Source organism: Dicentrarchus labrax, unplaced genomic scaffold, assembly GCF_905237075.1.
Source record: "Dicentrarchus labrax unplaced genomic scaffold, dlabrax2021, whole genome shotgun sequence".
NCBI lineage: Eukaryota > Metazoa > Chordata > Actinopteri > Moronidae > Dicentrarchus > Dicentrarchus labrax.
Genome location: NW_026136702.1, coordinates 21,291,429 through 21,313,915, shown reverse-complemented (window position 1 = coordinate 21,313,915; position 22,487 = coordinate 21,291,429). Strand labels below are relative to the sequence as shown.

The window sequence follows — 22,487 nt, the reverse complement described above, 5'->3', positions numbered from 1 at the left end:
GTGTCTTTCATTTTTATTTGCTTGAATCCTCTTGCAGACTTAGTTCTGTATGTTTTCATGAGGAAAGGGACCATAGACAAGCTTTTGGCCTCTGTGTGTTGTTGTAGAATGGACAGCAATGATATCAGCAGTTCATCAGTATGAATGATGACAACATTTACACAGTCAGCTTCATGTAGGCAGAGAAAGAGGGAGAGAGAGAAAGGGGAGAAAACAGAAGGAGAAATGTAGGAAAATAGAAAGAGACAAGACTGATAGAGTCATCTACAGATAGGATTTTCAATAAGAATCCTAACTGTAGATAAAAGGAAGCAATATTTTGACTCTGCTGTGGGAGAACTGGTTACTGGGAAATGTTTTGGTGAATTTGTTCTGGTTGACTGTGATGTCTTCAACAAATGTAAATTATGTGTCTTATTGGTTTGTTATCTGTTTGGTGTCTATCATTATTATTATCCTTTAATCACAGAAGTAAACCAGATATAATTTTGTAATTAACTGAGCTCATTATAGCTGCCACACCGTCTCATTCCTAAAACTTTATTTTCATTGTTTGTTTGTTAAACTCAGAATATACAAAGTTTTTTCCAAGGCCTTTTATGGTTTATTTTACTTGTTCCTCGTTGTTAGTCCACCTAAAAGTGTATTTGTTTTGCTTTTTTGTTAATCTTTGTACAAATAAGAAAAACCTTTTCTTTATTAAATATATATTTTATTTTTGGTGTTTCAGTGTTAGGCATGCTAGTTTTTAGAAAATTATTCTCAGATAATTTACAATAGCTGTGTGTTTGGCAATATGGATAAAAAATCTTTTGCAATTCTTTATCAGAATATATGACATTTTATATTAAATTGTACATTTCCTGGAAATTCAATTTCTGTTTCTAGAGAAACATGTCCATATCTGACTCAAAACACTGAATTATTAACTGATAAATAAATAGTTCAATAAAATCTCTCCTGTTTGTCAAATCTCATTATGTATATGTCAGAACATAAAGTCCAACCCCGCTGTTGCCAGGGAGGAATCTCGTAGTATATTTAATTAGGGACCTCGCAAGCGACTGCTGGAGGTCCCTATTGTTTTTGCTATGTTTCTTCTTACCTATTATTATTTTTAGCACTTTTGATTGCGTTTTTGCCCCCCTGAACATATACGAAAAGTCAATTTTATTTGGCAAAGTGGTCAGGCCTGGTGAAAAATTTTATATTCTATGCATCGCTTTCGGGTTGGCAAGTAGGTGGCGCTACTATCATAAAAAATGTGTTTAGGCTAATAACTTCTGCATAGTGTGTCGCACATTCAAAAAACTGGTATTCACGCGTTCGGTGAATGGAGCTTAATCTCTCCATATAGGCCCCGCCCACTTCCGCCCAGAATTTTTTTTTTTTAGAGCGCGAAATGTCCTTAAACTACTTTTTTCGTGTTCCTCCGACACGCTTTGTCCGATTCACACAAAATTTTTCACCTAGCACCTGGGGACCGCCCTGGCAAAAAAAGTAATTTAAACATTTTTGAAATTTCAAACAATAAGCACGCTATAAAATTAGCACTTCCTGTGGATTTTTTGTAGAAAAAAGGAAGTGGACCATTTCTCCACATCGATTTGTCCGATTGACACCAAACTTGGGTGCATAGTTCCACATGTCTTCCTTAAGCATTGTGCACAATTTCAGGACATTTCCACTAGGTGGCGCTCTTTAAAATGAAGAAGTTTATATCTCTACAACGGTATGTGTGATTAAAATTAAACTTTGTATGATGCTTCCCCATGGCTCCCTGAGGTTCACTTAAAAAGGACAAAAAAAATACACCACTAGGTGGCACTCTTTTGGCATGATAAATCACTGTGCGGAGACCATAATAGTTATGAATATGACATTTACAGGGTATGTGTAGAGTAGTGCCTGAAGCTCACATACCAAAAATCGTGTTTGTCCCTACAGGATAAAAAAACAGCAGCCCCGGCGCCACATTTCACCGACATGTACGAAACTCGGTAGGCACGTGTAACATGCCGGGACGTACAAAAAAGCCTCTTGGACCCATACCCGAAACCCCACAGGAAGTCGGCCATTTTGATTTAAAGTTTCACTTTCGGCGAACTTTTCGCATTGTATTTGAACCAACTCCTCCTTGGGATTTTATCGGATCTGCTTCAAAATTTGTGAGTACAGTCAAAAAATAGTTCTGATTAAAAGTTGTGCTATTTGTGCATGTACGTTGAAGGGCGTGTACGTGGCGTGCCCTCAAAGTTGGCCATAGTGAATTCCGTGCGCATTTTCTGTGATTTTCCGCGTTGTATTTGAACGAACTCCTCCTAGGGAATTTATCGGATCTTCTTCAAATTTAATCAGCGCAATCTTAAGACATTCATGATTAAAAGTTGTGCTATTTACGACATTCCATCAAACGGCGTGCCCGTGGCGTTGCGTTGAATTTGGACCATTCACCATAAACAGAACTCAACTTCAGTGTACAGTCCCACCCTGAACACGTCCTCATAACTTCAGCGTACATGATCCAATCTCAATGAAACTTCACGTGTTTGATAACAGTCCCTCCCTGAACATGTCTACATGACAATATTCAGACATAGTGATAGCGCCACCTACTGGCAGTAGGAAGTAAGCGCTCCATGGTGATTTTGAGCTGCGTTACATGAAATGACCATGCCGGTGATGACTTGTCGAATTCAGCGGATTCGCCATGAAATGCAACTCATAACTTCAGTGTGCAATGTCCAATCTCCAGTGAACTTCATATATTCTCTAACAGTCTCGCCCTGAACACGTCCTCGTAACTTCAGCGTACGTGGTCCAATCTCAATGAAACTTCACGTCTGTTATAACGGTCCCACCCTGAACACGTCTACATGACAATATTCAGACATAGTGATAGCGCCACCTACCGGCAACAGGAAGTAAGCGCTGTGTGGCGATTTTGACCTGATTTACGTGAAATTTCACGTCTTGGTCCGCACGTGTAACGACGGCAAGCGACGCAGCCGCAACACACCCCGAGTTGCGTGGAGTGCGAGGTCCCGCCAAACGCTGCTTGCAGCTTTAATTACAAATTATGTTTTCTCACAATTCTTAAGGTTTTCACAGTTTGTTATGATAATCATTTTGGGTCAGTCAGCAGCAGAGAGGAGAGCAGATTTAAAGTTTGACAGCAGCAACATCATTGGCTGGAGGAGATTGTGGATAAATCTGATTGGATCAACTGAAAGAGTAAACGCCCTTATTACAAAAGGAGAGTGAGAGAATTGTGAATTAGAGATGGGATTTATGACTCTTTGAAGAGAGCCGGATCTTGAGGAGCCGTTCCTTTCAAAGAGCCGTTCAAAAGACTGGCTCATTTTTATATTTATTTATTTTTAAGAAGCTAGCCTGGGGGTAACCCATTTAATCTGGGAAATAATCACTGGGAGGAATGTAAAAAAGAAAAAGAACGGCTCTCCACTGCGACTCGGTTCCCATCGTTCAAGTTAAAGAGCCATTCAATAGATTCTGTTCGTTTGTGAACGTCACAACTCTATTGTGAATGAATGAGGCATAATGAGAAGGTCTTCCTGCTTGAACTTAATCTGAACTTCATTTCAATCAGGAGACTAAATTTATTGTAATATGCAACTATATTAATTTGACATGTGCAAAATATAGACGGTAAATGTGAAAAGTCTTTGGCGATTATACCCCATCATGACGCCATTGTATTTGAAGGGGTTGGTGAAGCCTGAACCAGCTTTAATAATGCTTTAATCCTTCCTTATCAGACAGCATGTCAAGCTCTGTGTGTTTGATTACAGGAGTGGAGTCAGGTGTGCAGTAGTCAGCCATCATCACCATCCCGCTCTGCTTCATATACCTGGTCTTCTCCTCAACACTCTGCCAGATCGTCTACTCCTCTGTTGTAGTTGCTGTCCTCCAAGGGTACCCAAGGTCCCTGCACAACACTTAGTGAATGTACAAAGACTTGTATGTATGTGGCAATTGATAGCAAAGAGTAAAGTTCTAACACAAAGCTCTTCATTTGACCTTGTTTATTTAGTAATTTATGTAATCTGTGATTAGTGAGCGGTGTGTTCCAGCAAACCCCATAGGCCTTCATGCAGACCCTCAGTTGGAGATAAAGAAAAAATTGTGAAGCAGAAAAATTAAATGTAATCTGCAAGTCATTAAATTAACGTAGACCGGTGTCGTCATAAATATCTCCTAGATGGCCAAAGTGAATTTTTGCATGCTTTAGTGGTGTGGCGGAGTGGACCAGCTTTAAAAATCTGTGAGGGTAAAGGAGGTTTTTTTCTATGTATTTCCATAAGACAACAGCATCTGGGTTGAACCAGGCTGACAGAGGTCTTAGTACTAAAGACCAGAAATAATGTTTCAAATTGGGGATAGAGAGAACCCATGATGCTTTGTGAAATTGTAAGGTAGTTCATTTAACATATTTCCCTCTAACAGGTGTGCACAATTTTCAGGTCATATCAGATGCAATTCCCTCCCAACCAGGAGATTTATCTTGTCTCATTCCTATAAGTGCTTTGTGTAGATCAATTAAAGTGATAGGTCTGCCTAAATCTACTTACTCTTCCAGAGAAAGAGGGAAGTGTTAGACCATCCTGGAAGTTTTTACATTTATTTTTGTCCAAATGAACATAGGAGGTTTATAGGGAATAACAGAAAGCGCAAAAGGAAGATAAAAGAGCATTTCTGCAGTTTCAGAGCTAGCATACACACGTATGTTGTCGTAGCTCTTTCCCTCCCCTTTTGCATTTTAAAATGATGCTGTGATGGATGGTTCTAGCAGAGGACTACATGTAAGGCATGGGTGCTGCAGCAGAATTTGGTTTTGATCCGATACCATCACTGCGATGTTCACTATGTGTCAGATTAAACTAGTCAGCCACATCGTTCCGTGCCTGGCACACAACACGACAACAGCAATGGAGAAGTAACGTGTACATGAACTAAGATGTGTTCATGATAACCGAGCGTTGTTTGCACAAACAGCTGCTATTACTGAGTGATGAAATTATACCATTGGCTGTCGCTCTTTCTAAATTAGTAGGAGTTAGGGTGGCCATTTCCTTCACATCAAAAAGGAGGACACTTTGCATACACAGGGACAGGCAAGCAGATATTTGTTTGGTATGATCCGGTTTTAAATGTTAATGTTTTCCACCAGATTACATAAAGGTGCATACACATACCACATAGCTAATAATAAATATACAAGATACAGCTGATGACTACTGCCCTTCCAATTCAGATTACATAGGTCTTATAAACACCATACAGAAACTGTTCTTAATGTTTTTATCTGGATAGATAAAGGGGGAAACAAATGCAGCACCTTCTGTTTCAGATGTATAGGCTTTGCCTATCTACATATGAGTATGAGCATTTTCAGAATTTCAGTCCAGCAACCCACATTAGCTCACCTTATGTTGTCTGTGGCTGATCAGTGGCCAATCAACACATGGTCATTTGAATATTAAAATTAGCCATGTGTTGATAGGTCAAAATGTAACCAATGAAATTACTTATTTTGACACACATTTTTAGCCAATAAGTATTAAACTAACAAGGTAATGTTTCAAAAGGACATTTTTAGTTATTTTCTCAAAAGGAGGACAAATGAGTGTCCGGCTTAAGACTGCAGCCGGACAGGGCATTTAAAAGCAGGACGAATGGCCACCCTAGTAGGAGTATACATTCTGCAGATATAAATCAATGAAAGAGCAGGGGGTGTTAATAAATAATTAGAATAGTTAGAATAAGTCCTCTATCAAATGAAGCATCTTCAGATGTGAGTGCAAAGTTTATAATATTACAATTATTACTGGAAGATGTTTTGTTAAAATAACATTAATTGATCATTACATCTGTCTTCCTGATGTACTATGTGTACACGTTGTAAATGCCTGTCTCTCTAAAGTGTTCTAGGCAATGTTTTATTCATGGATTTTGAGAAAAGAAGCTTTGTTTTCACTTGTTGAACATGTTGGAAGGATATGTGCATTTTCAGTACCAACATCAGAGGAAGATAAGGACATGATAAAACCAAATATCAGCAACATCTTTATAGCAGGAAATGTATGTGATATCTTACAAGTACAATTTGCAGACAACTCTTACTCTGAAGCTGGGGCATTTTTAGGGGTTAAGGACACTGGGGGCTTAGCCCAGGCATCTGTAGGGGGCTCCAGGGGGAATCCTTTTTATGCTTTTTATGAAATTAAAATTAAATCTAAATTGTGATGTTAAAATGTTACCATCATCATTCATTAGTGGATTTAAAAGAGAAAAATCAACACACGTCTGATTGTTGATCTTGAAGTTAAATTAAAGAGAATTACTTTTGGAGACAGAGTGCAACACTTTATCCCTCCTCTTCATTAGTGTATTTACTTGAAAATGACAATAGTTGTGTTTTTGCTCTCTTAGATTGAGCCTTTTATATCTATAGACACGATCATCTCTTCCATGAATGCCATGTTGAACCACAATGTCTCTACAATAGCACCAGAACGGACAAACCACACACTGGCTAGATAGGGTTGTTCTTGCTTAACAGACATTTTGTGGTTACTGTAGTTTCCACTTGGACAGAATAAATAAACTTAACAAAGTTTCCTGGACATGACAGTACCCCCGCCTCTAGGGACGGCTCCTGACGGACCAGGAACCTGTGGATGACGGTTGTGGAAGTCTCTGATGAGGGCTGGGTCCATAATAAAGCTTGAGTGTACCCACGAGCATTGTTCCGGGCCATAGCCCTGCCAGTCCACCAGATACTGGCGTCCTCTTCCACGGTTACGAACTGCTAAGAGTCTCTTAACTGAGAAGACTGGACCACCGTCGACCATTTGGGGGGTGGAGGAGGTACGGCTGCGGGAACCATGGGACTCTCCTTAACCGGTTTGAGCTTGCCAATATGAAAAGTAGGATGCACCCTCAGGGACCTGGGAAGGCGCAGATGGACAGAGACAGGATTAATCACTTTGGACACAGGGAATGGACCCACAAACCTGGGAGCCAACTTCCGGGAAACGACATGGAGTGGCAAATCCCGTGTTGAAAGCCAGACTTTCTGGCCTGGCTGGTATGTAGGAGCAGGTCGGCGCCTCCGATCTGCAGCCTTCTTCGTGCTGTGCGCACTACGCAGGAGGACCCCACGAGCAGCTGTCCAGATGCGGTGGCAACGCCGGACCATGGCATGGGCAGATGGGACGATGACCTCTTTCTCTGTCTCTGGAAACAAGAGAGGTTGGTAGCCAAAGACACTGGAAGGGAGTCAGCCCTGTGGCCGCAGTGGGAAGAGAATTGTGGCCGTATTTCACCCAAGTCAGGGGCTTGCTCCAGAACGCTGGGTTCTGAGATACCAGGCAACGGCGGCAAGTCTCCAGTTCCTGGTTGAGCCGCTCCGTTTGTCCATTGGACTCAGGATGGTATCCAGACAAAAGGCTGACGGTGGCACCGATCAAACTGTTCCTTCCAGAACTGAGAGATAAATTGGGGCCCTCAGTCCGACACAATGTCTTTAGGAAAGCCATGGATGCGAAAGACATTTAACATGATTTCTGCCATCTTTTTGGCGGACGGCAGTTTTGGCAAGGCAATAAAATCCTCTTAGACCATCTGTCCACCACTGTAAGAACAGTAGTGTTATCTTGGGAGACTGGGAACCCTGTGACAAAGTCCAATGAAATCTCAGCCCATGGTCGACTGGGTATCGGGAGAGGTTGCAGCAGTCCCATCCGAGCATGGGAGGAGGTCTTGTTTCTGGCACAGACAGAACACGCCTCCACATACTCCCGGACCTCACGTTCCATGGAGGGCCACCAGAACCTTTGTTGGATGACGTACATCGTTCTCTTGATTCCCGGATGGCAGGTAAGCTGAGAGGTGTGAGCCCAGTGAATCACCTGTGGACGCAAAGCAACAGGGACAAACAGGCGATTTGCCGGACAACCACTAGGTGTAGGGGTTCTCACCATTAGCCCGCTTCACCTCTGATTCTATCTGCCATGTTACTGCTCCTACCACACGGTGTCGTGGTAGGATGGGCTCAGGTTCCTTGGCAGCAAGCTTGGAATCAAACAGACGAGACAAGGCATCAGGCTTGGTGTCTCGGGACCCCGGCCTGTTAGACAAGGTAAAATCAAAACGGTTAGAAAACAGAGTCCATCTGGCTTGGCGGGAATTCAAACGCTTGGCCTTGCGAATATACTCAAGGTTCTTATGATCGGTCCAGACCACAAATGGATGTTTGGCCCCCTCTAACCAATGTCTCCATTCTTCCAATGCTATCTTCACAGCAAGTAACTCACGGTTACCGACATCATAGTTCCGCTCTGCTGGTGAAAGCTTCCTGGACAGAAAGGCACATGGATTCAGCTTGTGGTCCTTGGCAGAGCGCTGCGAGAGAATTGCCCCTACTCCTTCGTTGGAGGCATCCACCTCCACCACAAACTGCCGACTGGGGTCTGGAACCGTGAGAACGGGAGCGGTGGTGAACATCTCCTTGAGCCGGGTGAAGGCCTCCTCAGCTTGAGAAGACCACAGGAATGGAGCTTGAGGAGACGTGAGAACATGAAGAGGAGAAGCTATTGCGCTGAAGTTTCTGATAAACTGCCTGTAGAAGTTAGCAAAGCCCAGAAATTGCTGGACCTTCTTGCAATTATCAGGTGTAGGCCACTGAGCCACAGCGCTAACTTTAGCCGGGTCCATTAGTATCTGACCAGGGGCTATGATGAAGCCAAGATTTGGCAGGAAATTCACTTTTTTCTGCTTTAACAAAGCTGGTTCTGCAGCAGTCACTGTAGAACCTGGCGGACATGATCAACATGAGAATCTTTATCTGGGGAGAAGATCAGGATGTCATCCAAAAACACAAACACAAACTGGTTGAGGAATTCCTCAGTACGTCATTGATTAGGGCCTGAAATACTGCAGGAGCATTGGTCAGTCCAAATGGCATTACCAGGTATTCATAATGCCCTAAAAGGAGTGTTAAAACCAGTCTTCCACTCATCCCCCTCTTTAATGCAGACCAGGTGATATGAGTTTCTCAGGTCAAGCTTTGTAAAAATCTTGGCCTGTTGCAGTTGTTCAAAGGCAGATGACATGAGAGGCAGAGGGTACCGATTCTTAATGGTAATGTCATTTAGAGGTCCATAGTCAATACAGGGTCTCAGGGAACCATCTTTTTTACCCACAAAGAAAAATCCTGCCGCTGCTGGGGAGGATGAGGGGCGGATGAGTGCTGTTTTTAAGGACGCCTCAATATACTCAGTCTTAGCTACCTTCTCAGGGCCCGAAATGGAATATAACCTCCCTTTTGGAATCGATGCCCCTGGGATAAGTTCAATACGACAGTCATAAGGTCGATGGGGTGGTAGAGACATGGCCTTACTCTTACTGAATACCTCCCCAAGATCATGGTAGCAACTGGGAATGGAGGTCAGGTCAGGCCGGTCAACCTTTAAGTCTGTGTGGGGCAGAACAGAAGCAGAGTTAAGGTCAGCAACCACCCCAATTCCAACCTTTTTGTTCAGGTCAAGCCCAGGCCTTCCCCATCCCATAACTTTCCCTGAACACCAGTCAATGTGGGGGTTATGTCTCTTGAGCCAGGGGAACCCCAGGATCAGAGGGTGCTGGGCAGAGTGCATCAGGTGAAAAGACATCAGTTCATGGTGATCCTCAATGGTCACGTCTACTGGCTCAGTTACATGGGTTACTTTAAAAATGAAGCTGCCATCTAAGGCACTAGCCTCCAAGGGCAGCGATAAAGGTTTTAAGGTCTTAACATTTAGCTTGTGAGCAGAATCCCAATCCATAAAGCTTTCATCTGCCCCAGAGTCAATTAATACTCCCAGAGAAACCGTAATGTCATGGTGTTTTACCTGGATGTCCGTCAGGGAGTGGGAAGGGCTGTCAGAGGTGGAGGAGTGACTCACCCGGAATCCCTTCTCCAGCTGGTGGGCTCTCCCTTTGACTGGGCATGCTGCCAGCAGATGTCCCAGTTGGGGCGGCTGTGGCTCAGAGGCAGAGCGGGTCGTTCCTTAATCGGAAGGTTGTGGGTTCGAAGTATGTCGAAGTATCCTTGAGCAAGATACTGAACCCCAAATTGCTCCCGATGCCGTGCATTGGTGTGTGAATGTGTTTGAATGAGTTAGTTTCTGTTCAATGGACTTTGCCATCACTGAGTGAATGTGTGTGAAAGGGTGAATATGGCACGTAGTGTAAAAGCGCTTTGAGTGGTCGGAAGACTAGAAAAGCGCTATACAAGTACAGGTCCATTTACCATTTACCAGTTGTCCACAATAGAAGCACCTCCCTTCCTGTAGGCGGCGTCGTCGCTCCTCAGCAGACAACTTGGCCCTTCCTAGCTGCATGGGCTCCTCCGAGTAGCTGAGAGGTGTTGCTCTCCTCGGGACTGGCAATGACGAACGGATAGATCCGATACATCCGATACATCCGTGTGAGGCAGGCGAAGGACGACCTCTGGCGTGGTCCAGGAAAACTAGCTTTGGACTTGTCTCTCTACCGCTCTGTCAGGCGATGGTCAGTTCTGACCGCTAATGCGATCAGAGAGTCAAGATCCTCAGGCAGATCGAGAGGAACCAACAAATCTTGTATGGAATCAGAAAGTCCTTTGAAAAAGCATCATACAGTGCTGTGGAATTCCATCCACTATCTGTGGCTAAGGTGTGGAAGCGGATGGCATAATCGGAAACAGAGTCCTTGCCTTGCCTGATGCTGCTCAGCTTGCGTGCCGTTTCTCTGCCTGACGTGGTAGGGTCGAAAACTCTCCTCATGAACTCTCCTATGAACCAATCCCCGGATTGACAGATCGGTGATCCACGGGACCATTCTGCCGTAGCCCAATCCCATGCTCTCCCAGTGAGATGGGAGATCATGAAGGCCACCTTGGATTTTTCTGTGGGGAAGGCTGATGGCAATTGTTCATAGTGCATTTCACAGTCCACAATGAATGAACGGCATTCTCCAGACTCACCACAAAATTTTTCGGGTGGAGCAATACAAGGAGTCGGGGCGTGGGTAGCCGGAACTGGTGGTGCTGCGGCAGTCGCCGGGGAAGGCGTGGCTGAGGGGTTCTTGGTCAGGTGAGCAAGCACCTGCTCAATCTGGGTAGTCAAGATAGTCACTTGGGCGGTCATGCCAGACCTAAATTCTTCTTGGCTGCCTGCCAGCATTCTCACTCCTTATTGCAGGGCGGATATCTGGTCCTCCTGCAGATTAAGGCGGGCGCCTTGCGAGCGTATGGCTGCCGACAGGTGGTCTGAGCTGGCTGGGTTCATGCTGGCCAGTTCGTTCTGTCACGACCGAACTATGGACTAGAACCCATTTGCACAACTCATACAAAAGTATCAAAATAAAAGTTTTGTTAACAAAACAATAAACACTCTTGTGAGGTAATACTAGGTCTAAGAAAACGAACAGAAAATCACTCTTGCGAGGAAATGCGAAGACTAAGAAAACAAACAGAAAATCACTCTTGCGAGGAAATGCTAAGACTAAGAAAACAAACAGAAAATCACTCTTGCGAGGAAATGCTAAGACTAAGAAAACAAACAGAAAATCACTCTTTCGAGGTGTTGCTATGACTAAGAAAACAAACAGAAGATCACGAGCAAACAAAGTAACAAAACAACAAGACCTGACAATTGGACATGGATCGATAAAGCGCTGGTTCTCTGGTGCATGGGACAAGACAAACTGGCACAGGACAAAGGGAGACACGGACTATATATACACACACAAGGTAAGGGCACAGGTGGAAACAATCAGGGCGGAGACAGGTAATCCCAGGAGCGGGAAAAGAGACAGAGGGAGAAAGTAAAGCTGATGACAAGAGACAGACAGGAAGTAGAACCAAAATAAAACAGGAAATTACAAGACAACATAGACACGTGACAAAACAGAATAAATAAACTCAAAGTTTCCTGGACATGACACAAATATATAGTATATAGTATAATTATAATATATATAATATAACATTTTATATGTATAATCAAGGGTGGAAAGAGTACCAAAAAAATCTACTCAAGTAAAAGTAAAAAGTAGCTCATTTAAAATGTACTTAGTTACTTCTTGGGGGGGGGTGGTATAATCTCTCCCCATGCAATAAAAAAGTACAAAAACATACACAAAGCTCAAACTCACTTTTTTATTAAAGAAAACACACAGATCACAGATAGATCCAGATTGCAGTTCTCCCTTAATTACTCAATGAACTGGCTATTTAGTTTGTGCAGGAGCTGGTTTTCAAAGTTAGTAGAGTTCATTCTAGCTCAAACAGAAGCAGAGAAGCAGGCAGGCCAGTGTTGAGTTTGAGAGAGAGCTTTTTGATGAGAGGAAAAGAGTTCAGTAGGTCCTGTTATGCAGATGAGACGCAGTTATATCTATCAATCAAGCCCGATGAAATTAATCAATTATCTAAATTACAAACATGTCTTAAGGACATAAAATCCTGGATGACCTGCAATTTTCTGATGTTAAACTCAGAAAAAAATTAAATTCTTGTTCTTGGCCCTAAAAACCTTAGAGACTCACTGTCTAAAGATATAGTTACTCTAGATGGCATTAACTTGGCCTCTAGCACCACTGTCAGGAATCTTGGAGTTATCTTTGATCAGGATTTGTCATTTAACTCCCACATAAAGCAGACCTCTAGGACTGCCTTCTTTCATTTACGTAATATTAGAAAAATTAGACATATTATCACAGACAGATGCAGAAAAACTAATCCATGCATTTGTTACTTCAAGGCTGGATTACTGCAACTCTTTATTATCAGGTTGCCCCAATAAGTCCATTAAAACTCTCCAATTAATTTAGAACGCTGCAGCACAAGTACTGACAGGAAGTAGAAAAAGAGATCACATCTCTCCTGTACTAGCTTCTCTGCATTGGCTCTCTGTAAAATGTAGAATAGAATTTAAAATCCTCCTCCTCACCTATAAAGCTCTTCATGGTCAGGCCCCTTCATATCTTAAAGAGCTCATAGTACCCTATTACCCCACTAGAACACTACGTTCTCTGAATGCTGGGCTACTTGTAGTTCCTATAGTCTCTAAAAAGTAGAACAGGAGCCAGAGCCTTCAGTTACCAAGCTCCTCTCCTGTGGAACCAGCTTCCAGTTGTGGTTCGGGAGGCAGACACCCTCACCACATTCAAGAGTAGGCTTAAGACATTCCTCTTTGATAAAGCTTATAGTTAGGGCTGGATCAGGTGAGTCCTGAACCATCCCTTAGTTATGCTGCTATAGGCCTAGACTATCGGGGGGATTTCCCATGGTGCACTGAGCTCCTCCCCTTCCTCTCTCTTTCTGCACTCATTCATGTTCCATAAATGCATGTTACCAACTTCACTTCTTCCCCGGAGTTCTTGTGCTTTCTCGTCTCGCAGGTTCTTGTTGATCCTGGTGGAGCCTCCTGCCATGGTCCTGCTAGATTGCCATTGCCAATACTGTTGTTGCTGTGCACTGTCTTTCGCTCTCTCTCTCTCTGTCTCTCTCTCTCTCTCACCCCAACTGGTCGAAACAGACGACCACCCACCTAGAGCCGGAGGATCTGTCCTAGGTTTCTGCCTTTTAACAGGCAGTTTTTCCTTGCCCTTGTCGCCAAGTGCTTGCTCATGGTGGTACTGTTGGGTCTCTGTAATTAATGTTTTAAAGAGTTCGGTCTAGACCTGCTCTATTTGAAAAGTGTCCTGAGATAACTTCTGTTATGAATTGGCGCTATACAAATAAAATTGAATTGAATTGAAAAATTGAATGATGAAATTGTTGTCATTCGAGGACTTGAACTCAAAGAAGTCCTTTAAGTATGGCCAGGGATTGGCCTGTCTAAATCATTGAAAAATTTGAATGAATTCTGAATTGTGATGTTAAAAATATTATTAGTTGATAATTATCATAGAAACAGAATACTTCACAACATTTGTTGGAAAAACGGATGAAGTTACAGATAGACAGAGTATAATTCTCTTCTCTTCTTTCCCCTGTAAAACACAGCAGACTCTATTTTGGTGAACCCAGTGGCGCAGCCAGATAATCAGGCGGGCCCTGCCAAGTGCGTCTGGAGCGTGCAAAGCCTCTTTTGGTATTTCATTGTCAGGCTCCCTTGTAGCACCTTTGGTGGACCTGTGGCGCATTTAGGGTGGGTGCATTAAAGGCTGTGACAATCATGGCCAATCACATTCATTACTTTCACCTCCTTTAAACACAAAGTTTGAGTTTTGGGATCCTGTGAAGAAAGATACTAATTGTTATCTGGGACCTGCACAGTTTGAATGCAGCAGCTCAGATATACTGTGTGAATTAATTCCACTCAGGCCAGCAGGGGGGGCAGTAATAATGTATTTGTGCCTGACTACTTTTTTTTCTTACTTTCTTACAAGAGGAGGTGTAGATTGACAGGACCATTTTTACTGTAGACTAGTTAGATGCAGAGGACAACTCATCAGATGTGGGTGTAGGGAACTCATTCAGTTGGGCTCTTGCAGGTTTTAAGGTACATTTTGTGTAAAACTGATATGTTTGTGGGTATATTATATATATATATATATATATATGTGTGTGTATACTGTATTTGTGTGAACTTGCAGCTCACAGCTTTAGTAATATCATTGACCAATGTTAGGTAGATATTTTAAAAGCATGCTCCCTTTCTATAACCTGATCTCTCAAACTACAGGTTTCACCCTGAAGAATGGAAGATTTCTACATTAACAACACCTTGCTGGCCAACAGCTATAATTACAGCAACATCACCTCCAACAATGAGGATAACGAAGAGGTTTACTTTAACTTGGATGTGATCTTTTACATAATCATTTGTATCGGCCTTCCTTTTACCCTCATGGCCATCTATGCTCTTTATTCTCAGGTATGTACATTAAGACTGAGATTGATTGATTTACTGTCTGTCTCATGTGGCACATGGGGCTGGGACAAAGTGTGGTAAAGACCTATAAATTTAAAGGAATCATTTACTCAAAAATTAAAATTTATATAAAAGTTAATTGGACCCTGAACACTTACAGTTTACAGTTGTGGCTCCATTCCAGCGTTCACTTAAACTGTTCATGGCACCATGTAGGTAAAACTCAAACAGAAAATTCATACTTTGCAGTCACGTGATTACCATGGTTACCTGGCGGGCAAGAAACATATATAACTTGGGAGTGTACCTATTTTTCCCGGGTCCTATGTTCCCCGCTTTGTATGGGACCGGGGAACCCTAACCCTAACCTTAGCGGGGAACATAGGAGCCGGGAACATAGGGATGACCCCTATAAATTTACATATATCCGTCACCTTACACCACACAAAAAATTAAACCTACAAAAGTACGGATAGCTATCTTTTTTTCAAGAGGGGACGGGTTAACAACACTGTCGTATGGGAGGTGAAAAACAGGAATATCTTCATAATCAAAGCCGTTACCCGCTAACGTTGCATGTTTGTAGCTATACACAAAGTGACATCTGTTCCGTCGTGTGATGAAGTCTTCATCTGAATATGTACACCCTGCCTGCCGGCGAATGACAGCTTGATAAGTAACGTTATTTAAAAAAAACCTTATGCCAACTGGGCTGTATCATATATGGCTAGCAGGATGTCAAACATTGTAGCCTACCTGCTCATCCACTCCACATAGCATCAGACAACAGACAAGAGCAGCTGGGACAGTGAAATGCCTTTAATCCTGTTAGCAATCTGTTAGGTTGTAACGTTAATGTAGTAGTAATAACTGTACCATAGTAACGTTATGTATGCAAAGTAACTGTAAGTAAGTAAGTAGATGCAGTACAACAGTAACGTGTGTACTGTAACATGTATTCTTCTTCTCATCATATCATATCAAATCACGTACATATGATATATATATATATATATATATATATATATATATATATATATATATATAATATACACTTTTGTATAGTAAAACTTGCGACGTCCTGGCAAGATCCTTTATTAGTTTACTGGGTTTCGTTGAATGATGTTCTTGCCCGCCAGCTAGTAGTTGTGACGTCATATATTAATATTAAATATTATTATTAATCATATATTTGCATATCAGGTGGTTGCTGGGTTTAGACTATCTATATCTTTGCTATATGGGAAATGTTCCTGCATAATACTTTGCTAAGTAGTATATTCCCTCATGGCTTGAGGTGCTCATAAGGAATAGCCACATGGCAAAACCTACACATTGCACTCCACTAGATAGTGTATTCCACTGGGGCCAAGGTGCTTCATGGGAATGGCCACACCACGTTGGTGTAAGGTCCACACATAGCAGTTCACTAAGTAGTGTTTTCCACTGGAGCCTAGGTGCTACATGGGAATGGCCACACCTCGGCTGCGTAAGGTCCACACATAGTAGATTGTTTCACTGATGGCATCAAGCTCCCTTCCATGCTGTTTTGGGGGGTTAAGATATTTGCGCATCACTCCCCAGTATCTCATGTAAACATATCTGCGGGGAGTGATGAGGTCGTAATATGCTATACTGTTAAACATTCCATGTGAGTTGGCTGACTGAACTAAAAATATGGTATTTTGCAAATGTGTGCTGCTGTTTTCATTGAGTTTACAGTCAATCTATGTGTATTCAGCGTCTGATTTACTAAAACATCAGCTCATCGTGCAGTCAGCTCCTGGACGGCATGATGTGAGGGAGAGCTCAGTATGCAGAGTTAAACAGTAGTGTTTCTTTGAGATCACCAAGATTAGGGGGGAAAAAGCAATGATCTTAACTACAAAATATTGACTTTGGTCACTGATCAGTTCCACTTGAAAAACTGGTAGGCTATTATTCAGGATATCACTCTTAAAACATTACAAACATTAAATACAGCTCAGCCTTCAAAGTGTGTAGGAGAATAATGCCAAAGGCCCCGTCTAGAGCCAGTGTTTGGTCTGTCTGTTCTGGTAATGTAGAAACATGATGGTTCAACATGGTGACCACTGTGGATAAAAACTCATTAATGAAAATGCAATGATTTTTAATCACAGATGACTGTACACTAATGAAAACTACTGGTATATTATATGCAATTCATTCTGCCAATAGATCTTCCTGGATGTTACACACTGGACCTTTAATAACAGCCTAATTGTGTCATTATGTTTTCTAATCATTGGTTTTAAGCTTTATATGAGCCTATGATTTAACACATTTTTCTAGATGCAACAATTATTTGTGTGATTCTCTCTGAAATGCATACGCAGGGAGGAGAGAGGACCAAACTAAATTCAGTGGATCTGTTTGATAAAATCATGTGTTTAGGTCAGAATGCATCATATTTGTGTCTGAAACAAAAAACAGCCTTTTCTGGTCAGAGTAAGATAACATATTTGAGAGGAGGTGGAGTTAAGAACATGTTTACAGCTGTTTGTTTACTCTTACCAATGTTTTCCTGCAGGTGCGAAATGATCACGTTGCTCCAATCTACGTCATCAACCTCTTCATTTCCGACCTCATTCAGCTCTGCTGCTTGATCGTTTGGGTGGCACTACCTGAGGATCAGAAGATATTTAATATTTTACTATTAATCGCTGATTGTTGTCTGTTGGCCAGTGTCGGCTTCATGGTGTGTATCGCCCTGGAAAGGTAGCTATCTGTCTATCCAGTATGTGTGTTGTTACTTCTGTGTCTGACCATTATATTACTATAGAATTCTGAAGCTCCTCAAAGACTATGTGTCCATCTTGTATTACAGGTATTTGGTCATCACCTTCCCACTGTGGTACCGCTTCAGACGAACCATCAAGACCTCTGTGGTGGTCTGTATCGTGGTCTGGGTCATTCCTTTATTCGTTAACCTCCCTTTCATTTCCTTGGATGATGTTAACGTTGAATTTATCATCTGTGGTGTCTTCCTCCTCCTTCCCTTCCCACTGTTAATATTCTTCCTTGGTGGGACCCTCAAAGCCCTGTCTGCCAGCCGAGTCCCCTCTGATGAAAAACGAAGAATTGTGGGAGTTTTGGTTCTGGTGCTGCTTATTTACACTCTGCTGTTCCTGCCCAGCATCATTAGGTTGTTGACAGAGGAAACAAGAAGGTGTTTTACCTTGGATATTGTGTCTTCCGTGTTTCTTTGGTTGAATCCTCTTGCAGACTTAGTTCTGTATGTTTTCATGAGGAAAGGGACCATAGACAAGCTTTTGGCCTCTGTGTGTTGTTGTAGAATGGACAGCAATGATATCAGCAGTTCATCAGTATGAATGATAACAACATTTACACAGTCAGCTTCATGTAGGCAGAGAAAGAGGGAGAGAGAGAAAGAGAAGAAAACAGAAGGAGAAATGTAGGCAAAGGCTTATAGACTTCAACAGATTTAAATAAAATATGTTTCTTATTAGTTTATTATCTGTTAGGTGTCTATCATTATTATCGTTTAATCACAGAAGTGAACCAGATTTTCTTTTGTTATTAACTGAGCTCATTATAGCTGCCACACCGTCTTAATCCTAAATCTTTGTTTATTATTAATATTTATAACGTTGTTTGAGAGAGCATCTTAACAAGTATTAATTAAGTATTCTATCTATCCAAAATATATTTTTTAAATCCTATCATATTTTGTGATGATGTGATTCAGAGCAGGTACTGTATATTGTATCAGCTGTTGTGTGTTTAGCAATATGGATAAAATCTTACATTACAGTATATGTAATTTTATATGATTGTACAGTTGTACAATTTCTGGGAATCCAATAAAAGTTCTACCAAAATGTCTTCTGATCTCAATATATATATGAACATAAAGCTCATTATTGTTGGTACCAGGCAGTTGTTTCTGTTCATGTTTTCTGGGTGTTTTCCATCTTTAAATAAAATGACACCTGTTTGACAGTTTGATTATGACTGAATTAAACAACAGAAGTCTAATATGTATGTGATTGCATCAATTGCGTTCCTGATAGATCTGTATTTACTGATAAAGAATGATCAAGTTTATTAATTTATCAATTATCAGTCTGTCATCTTCGTCCTGATCTCTGACCTCATCCAGATGTGCAGATAACAGTATTAGCACTTACAGTTTTATAGCACCCAACACTCACACTTTAGACTTCAGACATCATACTTGCTAATGTTGCATTATTGTTCATAAATAACTTATTTACTTCAATTGTCACTGTGTGGGCCTCCCTTCTTTGTTATACTCCTGAACGAGCCGGGCATAACACAACAACTTACAGTCCTAATTGGAAGTCTGCTCATACAAAGAAAGAACTGAAAGGCCACAAGCTAAACTGACTGTTATAATGTGAGTTACATGGAAGATTTTTATCCAGCTTGAAGGATAGGCAGCCTTCCTCTAACTGATTTGATGTGTGGGTTAATAGGCTGAAGAATGTCTTCCCTTATAAACTTATAAGCTTCAGTAATTTCACATTATATACAATGTTGTCCAGTAGGCCTGAGGTGAGTAGGTAAGACCTGTATCTGTTTAAAGTCACATGTACATTTAGTCATATGACAGACAGAGGAGTTTAATCCAATTTACAGACACAGAAACACAGGAAGTTGCTGCAATGTGTTGATTGACAGATTACAGACACTTTGAGGCTGTTATCTAACAGCTATCAGACTTTATGTTTTCAACATGTTTTATATGCTGTTTGTACCATACATTAAAGTTCATGCTTTTAGGTCTTTAACATGTGTTAAGGTATGGTTATTGATTGCTGGAAAATCCATTGTCTTTTCTTCTTTTTGTCTTTTAGAGTCAGATGTGAGTGGAAAGAGTTTATAATATTACAATTATTTTGTAAATGTTATAAATGTTTTGTCAAAATAACATTAATTGATCATTACATCTGTCTTCCTGATGTACTATGTGTACACGTTGTAAATGCCTGTCTCTCTAAAGTGTTCTAGGCAATGTTATATTCAGGGATCTTTTCTTATTGAACATGTTGGAAGGTTATGTGCATTTTCAGTTACAACATCAGAGGAAGATAAGGACATGATAAAACCAAATATCAGCAACATCTTTATAGCAGGAAATGTATGTGATATCTTACAAGTACAATTTGCAGACAACTCTTGTATTTACTTGAAAATGAGAATAGTTGTGTTTTTGCTCTCTTGGAATGAGCCTTTTATATCGGTAGACACGATCATCTCTTCCATTAATGCCATGCCATGTTGAACCACAATGTCTCTACAATAGCCCATAATGGACAAACCACACACTGGCTAGATAGGGTTGTTCTTGCTTATCAGACGTTTTGTGGTTACTACAGTTTCCACTTGGAGGGGGAGGGTGAAGCGAGGGACTTGAATTCTGCAATTACACCATTATATGCTACTAAATCCTACACATTAGTCCGTTAAACGTATTAACCTTTATCATCACCTTGTCTTTTATGCCATACATTTTTAAGTTCAATTCAATTGTATTTGTATAATGCCAAATCATAACAGACGTTCTCAGGACACTTATCTATAGAGACTCCACAATTCCAGGCATGAGCAAGCACTTGGTGACAGTTGCAAGGAAACCATTTGAGTGCCTGAAGCATAATGGCTTTATGGTTCCCATACACACACAAACACACACACACACACACACACACACACACACACACACACACACACACACACACACATATATATATATATATATATATACTGGGGGTTTTGAGGGTCCTCAATAATTAAAAAAATTCAAAATCTCACACAGGTTGTCGTTTTTTTGCACTATACTCATATATATAAACATTAGCAAGACAAATGTCCTGAACTGGATTAAAATGTATTCATATATTAAATGTAACTAAATAACTAAATATTGTCTCATCTGCATGTGCCAGTGCTGAAACCTTGTTGCTGTGGCCATGGATTTGAGGCCTGTGTCCCTTCATCCTGTGTCATCCCCCCTCTCCCTCCCCATTTCCTGTCTATCTTGAGCTGAAGCTCGAACAATATTTTTAAGAGGTTTAAGATTAAAAAAAAAAATTAAGTCACACTTCAGCCACTCCTTCAGTCCTTAAAGGTGGTTTGTAAAGCATTGTCCATACAGGTTTTACCCCAGACTGGACTTAAACTGGAATTAAATTACTTCTCCATGGTGTGTCTGTTTTTATCATTAAGTTTTCTTTTACTTAGACCTTGACACCCCCCAACTGAGTGTTTTCCCCATACACAGTTAGTCCAGTGGCATCCACACTTGACTTTCCAGGACAGAGTCTTTAAGCTGTGGCCTAATGCACAGAATCATCAGCTCAAGCAAATTGTAGACTATAGTTATTGCCTTAATTATTGAAGTACGTCATCTTCATCTTTACCTCTTCACAGAGTGACAAGGCAGACACCCTAAGGAACTGGCTCCATTAGCAGCCAGTACAAGGCTGTGTTAGGGCCCAATGTGAATGGGCTCTACCCATTTCCATCTCCAGGTTTTTACCACGCTGACAGAAAATGGTGACAAACAAGTCAGACTGAAACTTGACCAATCAAAAGTTAACAGTGTCTTTCCAAACCCTAAATTGCCAACCTGACCAAAAAGAAACCCATAACTCTAAATAAAATAAATCTTAAAAACTGCAACCTAAATGCCCAAACCCTGTCATCCTTCTTTTGGCAAACATAAAACACACTGAGTTTTCCAGTGTAGTGTATCCCGAAAGAAGTCTCTAAATAATGCTGTAGAATTTAATGAAGAGATTTGCTGTAAGTTGTAACACAGCCAGGCCGACAGATTGTTAATAATAATTGTACGCCCCCTGTAGGACTTTGAGGGTAACAACTATTGTCATTTCTTTAGCCTTCCTTCCACATTTTCCACCACTCCCTCGCAGTTTTTCATAACCTCTGAATGAACAACTATATGGACACCCTAAATATTTCACCCCTTTCTTCACCCACGTAATTCCAACAGGTAGCCTAGGCTCATTACCTTTCCTTTTAATCGACTTTATTAAATGTTACACATATTATACATTACATAGACAAAGATAAAGTGCTTCAGGTAATATGTACAAAGTGGTAAAGTTCAATGTCTATAAAGGTGCTGATTTATAAATCCGAAGTGTTCCATGGGAAGTGTTCCAGAATTTTTGTCCATGGTTTTCCCTTCTCCGGGGTTCAGTGAGTATTTGTTTTGTCTTACTGTCAATAATAGTCTGGTATATGATCATGGCAGATCTTGTTTTCCATAGTTTGAAACAGACAATGCTTATTATGAGTTGTAGCAGTTCAGTTTGATCAGATGATTTGTTGTTTCTGGTAATGATTCTGTACATCACAGATTTCCAACATGGATCATAGTCTAGTCCAACATCCTTCAAAGCTTCCCAGACTTCCTGAGCTCTGTAACAATCCATTAAAAGGTGCTGTTGTGTCTCATCATCGTTGCAGTTAATCATAGGACATTTCTTTGTTGTTACATAACAACTCCAAGACAGAACAGCTCTGACGGGA

At 41.2% G+C, this 22,487-nt stretch overlaps 3 protein-coding genes across 5 annotated transcripts in view; all 3 read left to right on the top strand.

Annotated features, from left to right (window-relative positions):
• Positions 1-43, top strand: part of LOC127379609 (G-protein coupled receptor 4-like) — a 42,658-nt gene extending 42,615 nt beyond the window's left edge. Inside the window, exon 5 of the mRNA XM_051429423.1 lies at positions 38-43. Within this exon, the coding sequence (XP_051285383.1) occupies positions 38-43 (6 nt within the window). The remainder of the gene's footprint in view (positions 1-37) is intronic.
• Positions 1-22,487, top strand: part of LOC127352298 (G-protein coupled receptor 4-like) — a 128,442-nt gene that overhangs the window by 27,371 nt on the left and 78,584 nt on the right. The window lies entirely within an intron of this gene.
• On the top strand, positions 14,495-18,474 carry LOC127352323 (G-protein coupled receptor 4-like). The gene is made up of 4 exons (XM_051380638.1): positions 14,495-14,552; positions 14,736-14,927; positions 17,476-17,663; positions 17,773-18,474. Exons 2-4 carry the CDS (start codon positions 14,751-14,753, stop codon positions 18,275-18,277), a joined length of 870 nt encoding a protein of 289 aa, XP_051236598.1. The 5' UTR covers positions 14,495-14,552; positions 14,736-14,750; the 3' UTR covers positions 18,278-18,474.

Excerpts from the sequence above, each read along its gene's own strand:
- LOC127352323 (XM_051380638.1), top strand. The coding sequence starts at position 14,751 with ATGGAAGATTTCTACATTAACAACACCTTGCTGGCCAACAGCTATAAT. Across the intron at positions 14,928-17,475 it reads TCTATGCTCTTTATTCTCAG|GTGCGAAATGATCACGTTGC; the intron begins GTATGTACATTA and ends GTTTTCCTGCAG. Across the intron at positions 17,664-17,772 it reads GTGTGTATCGCCCTGGAAAG|GTATTTGGTCATCACCTTCC; the intron begins GTAGCTATCTGT and ends CTTGTATTACAG.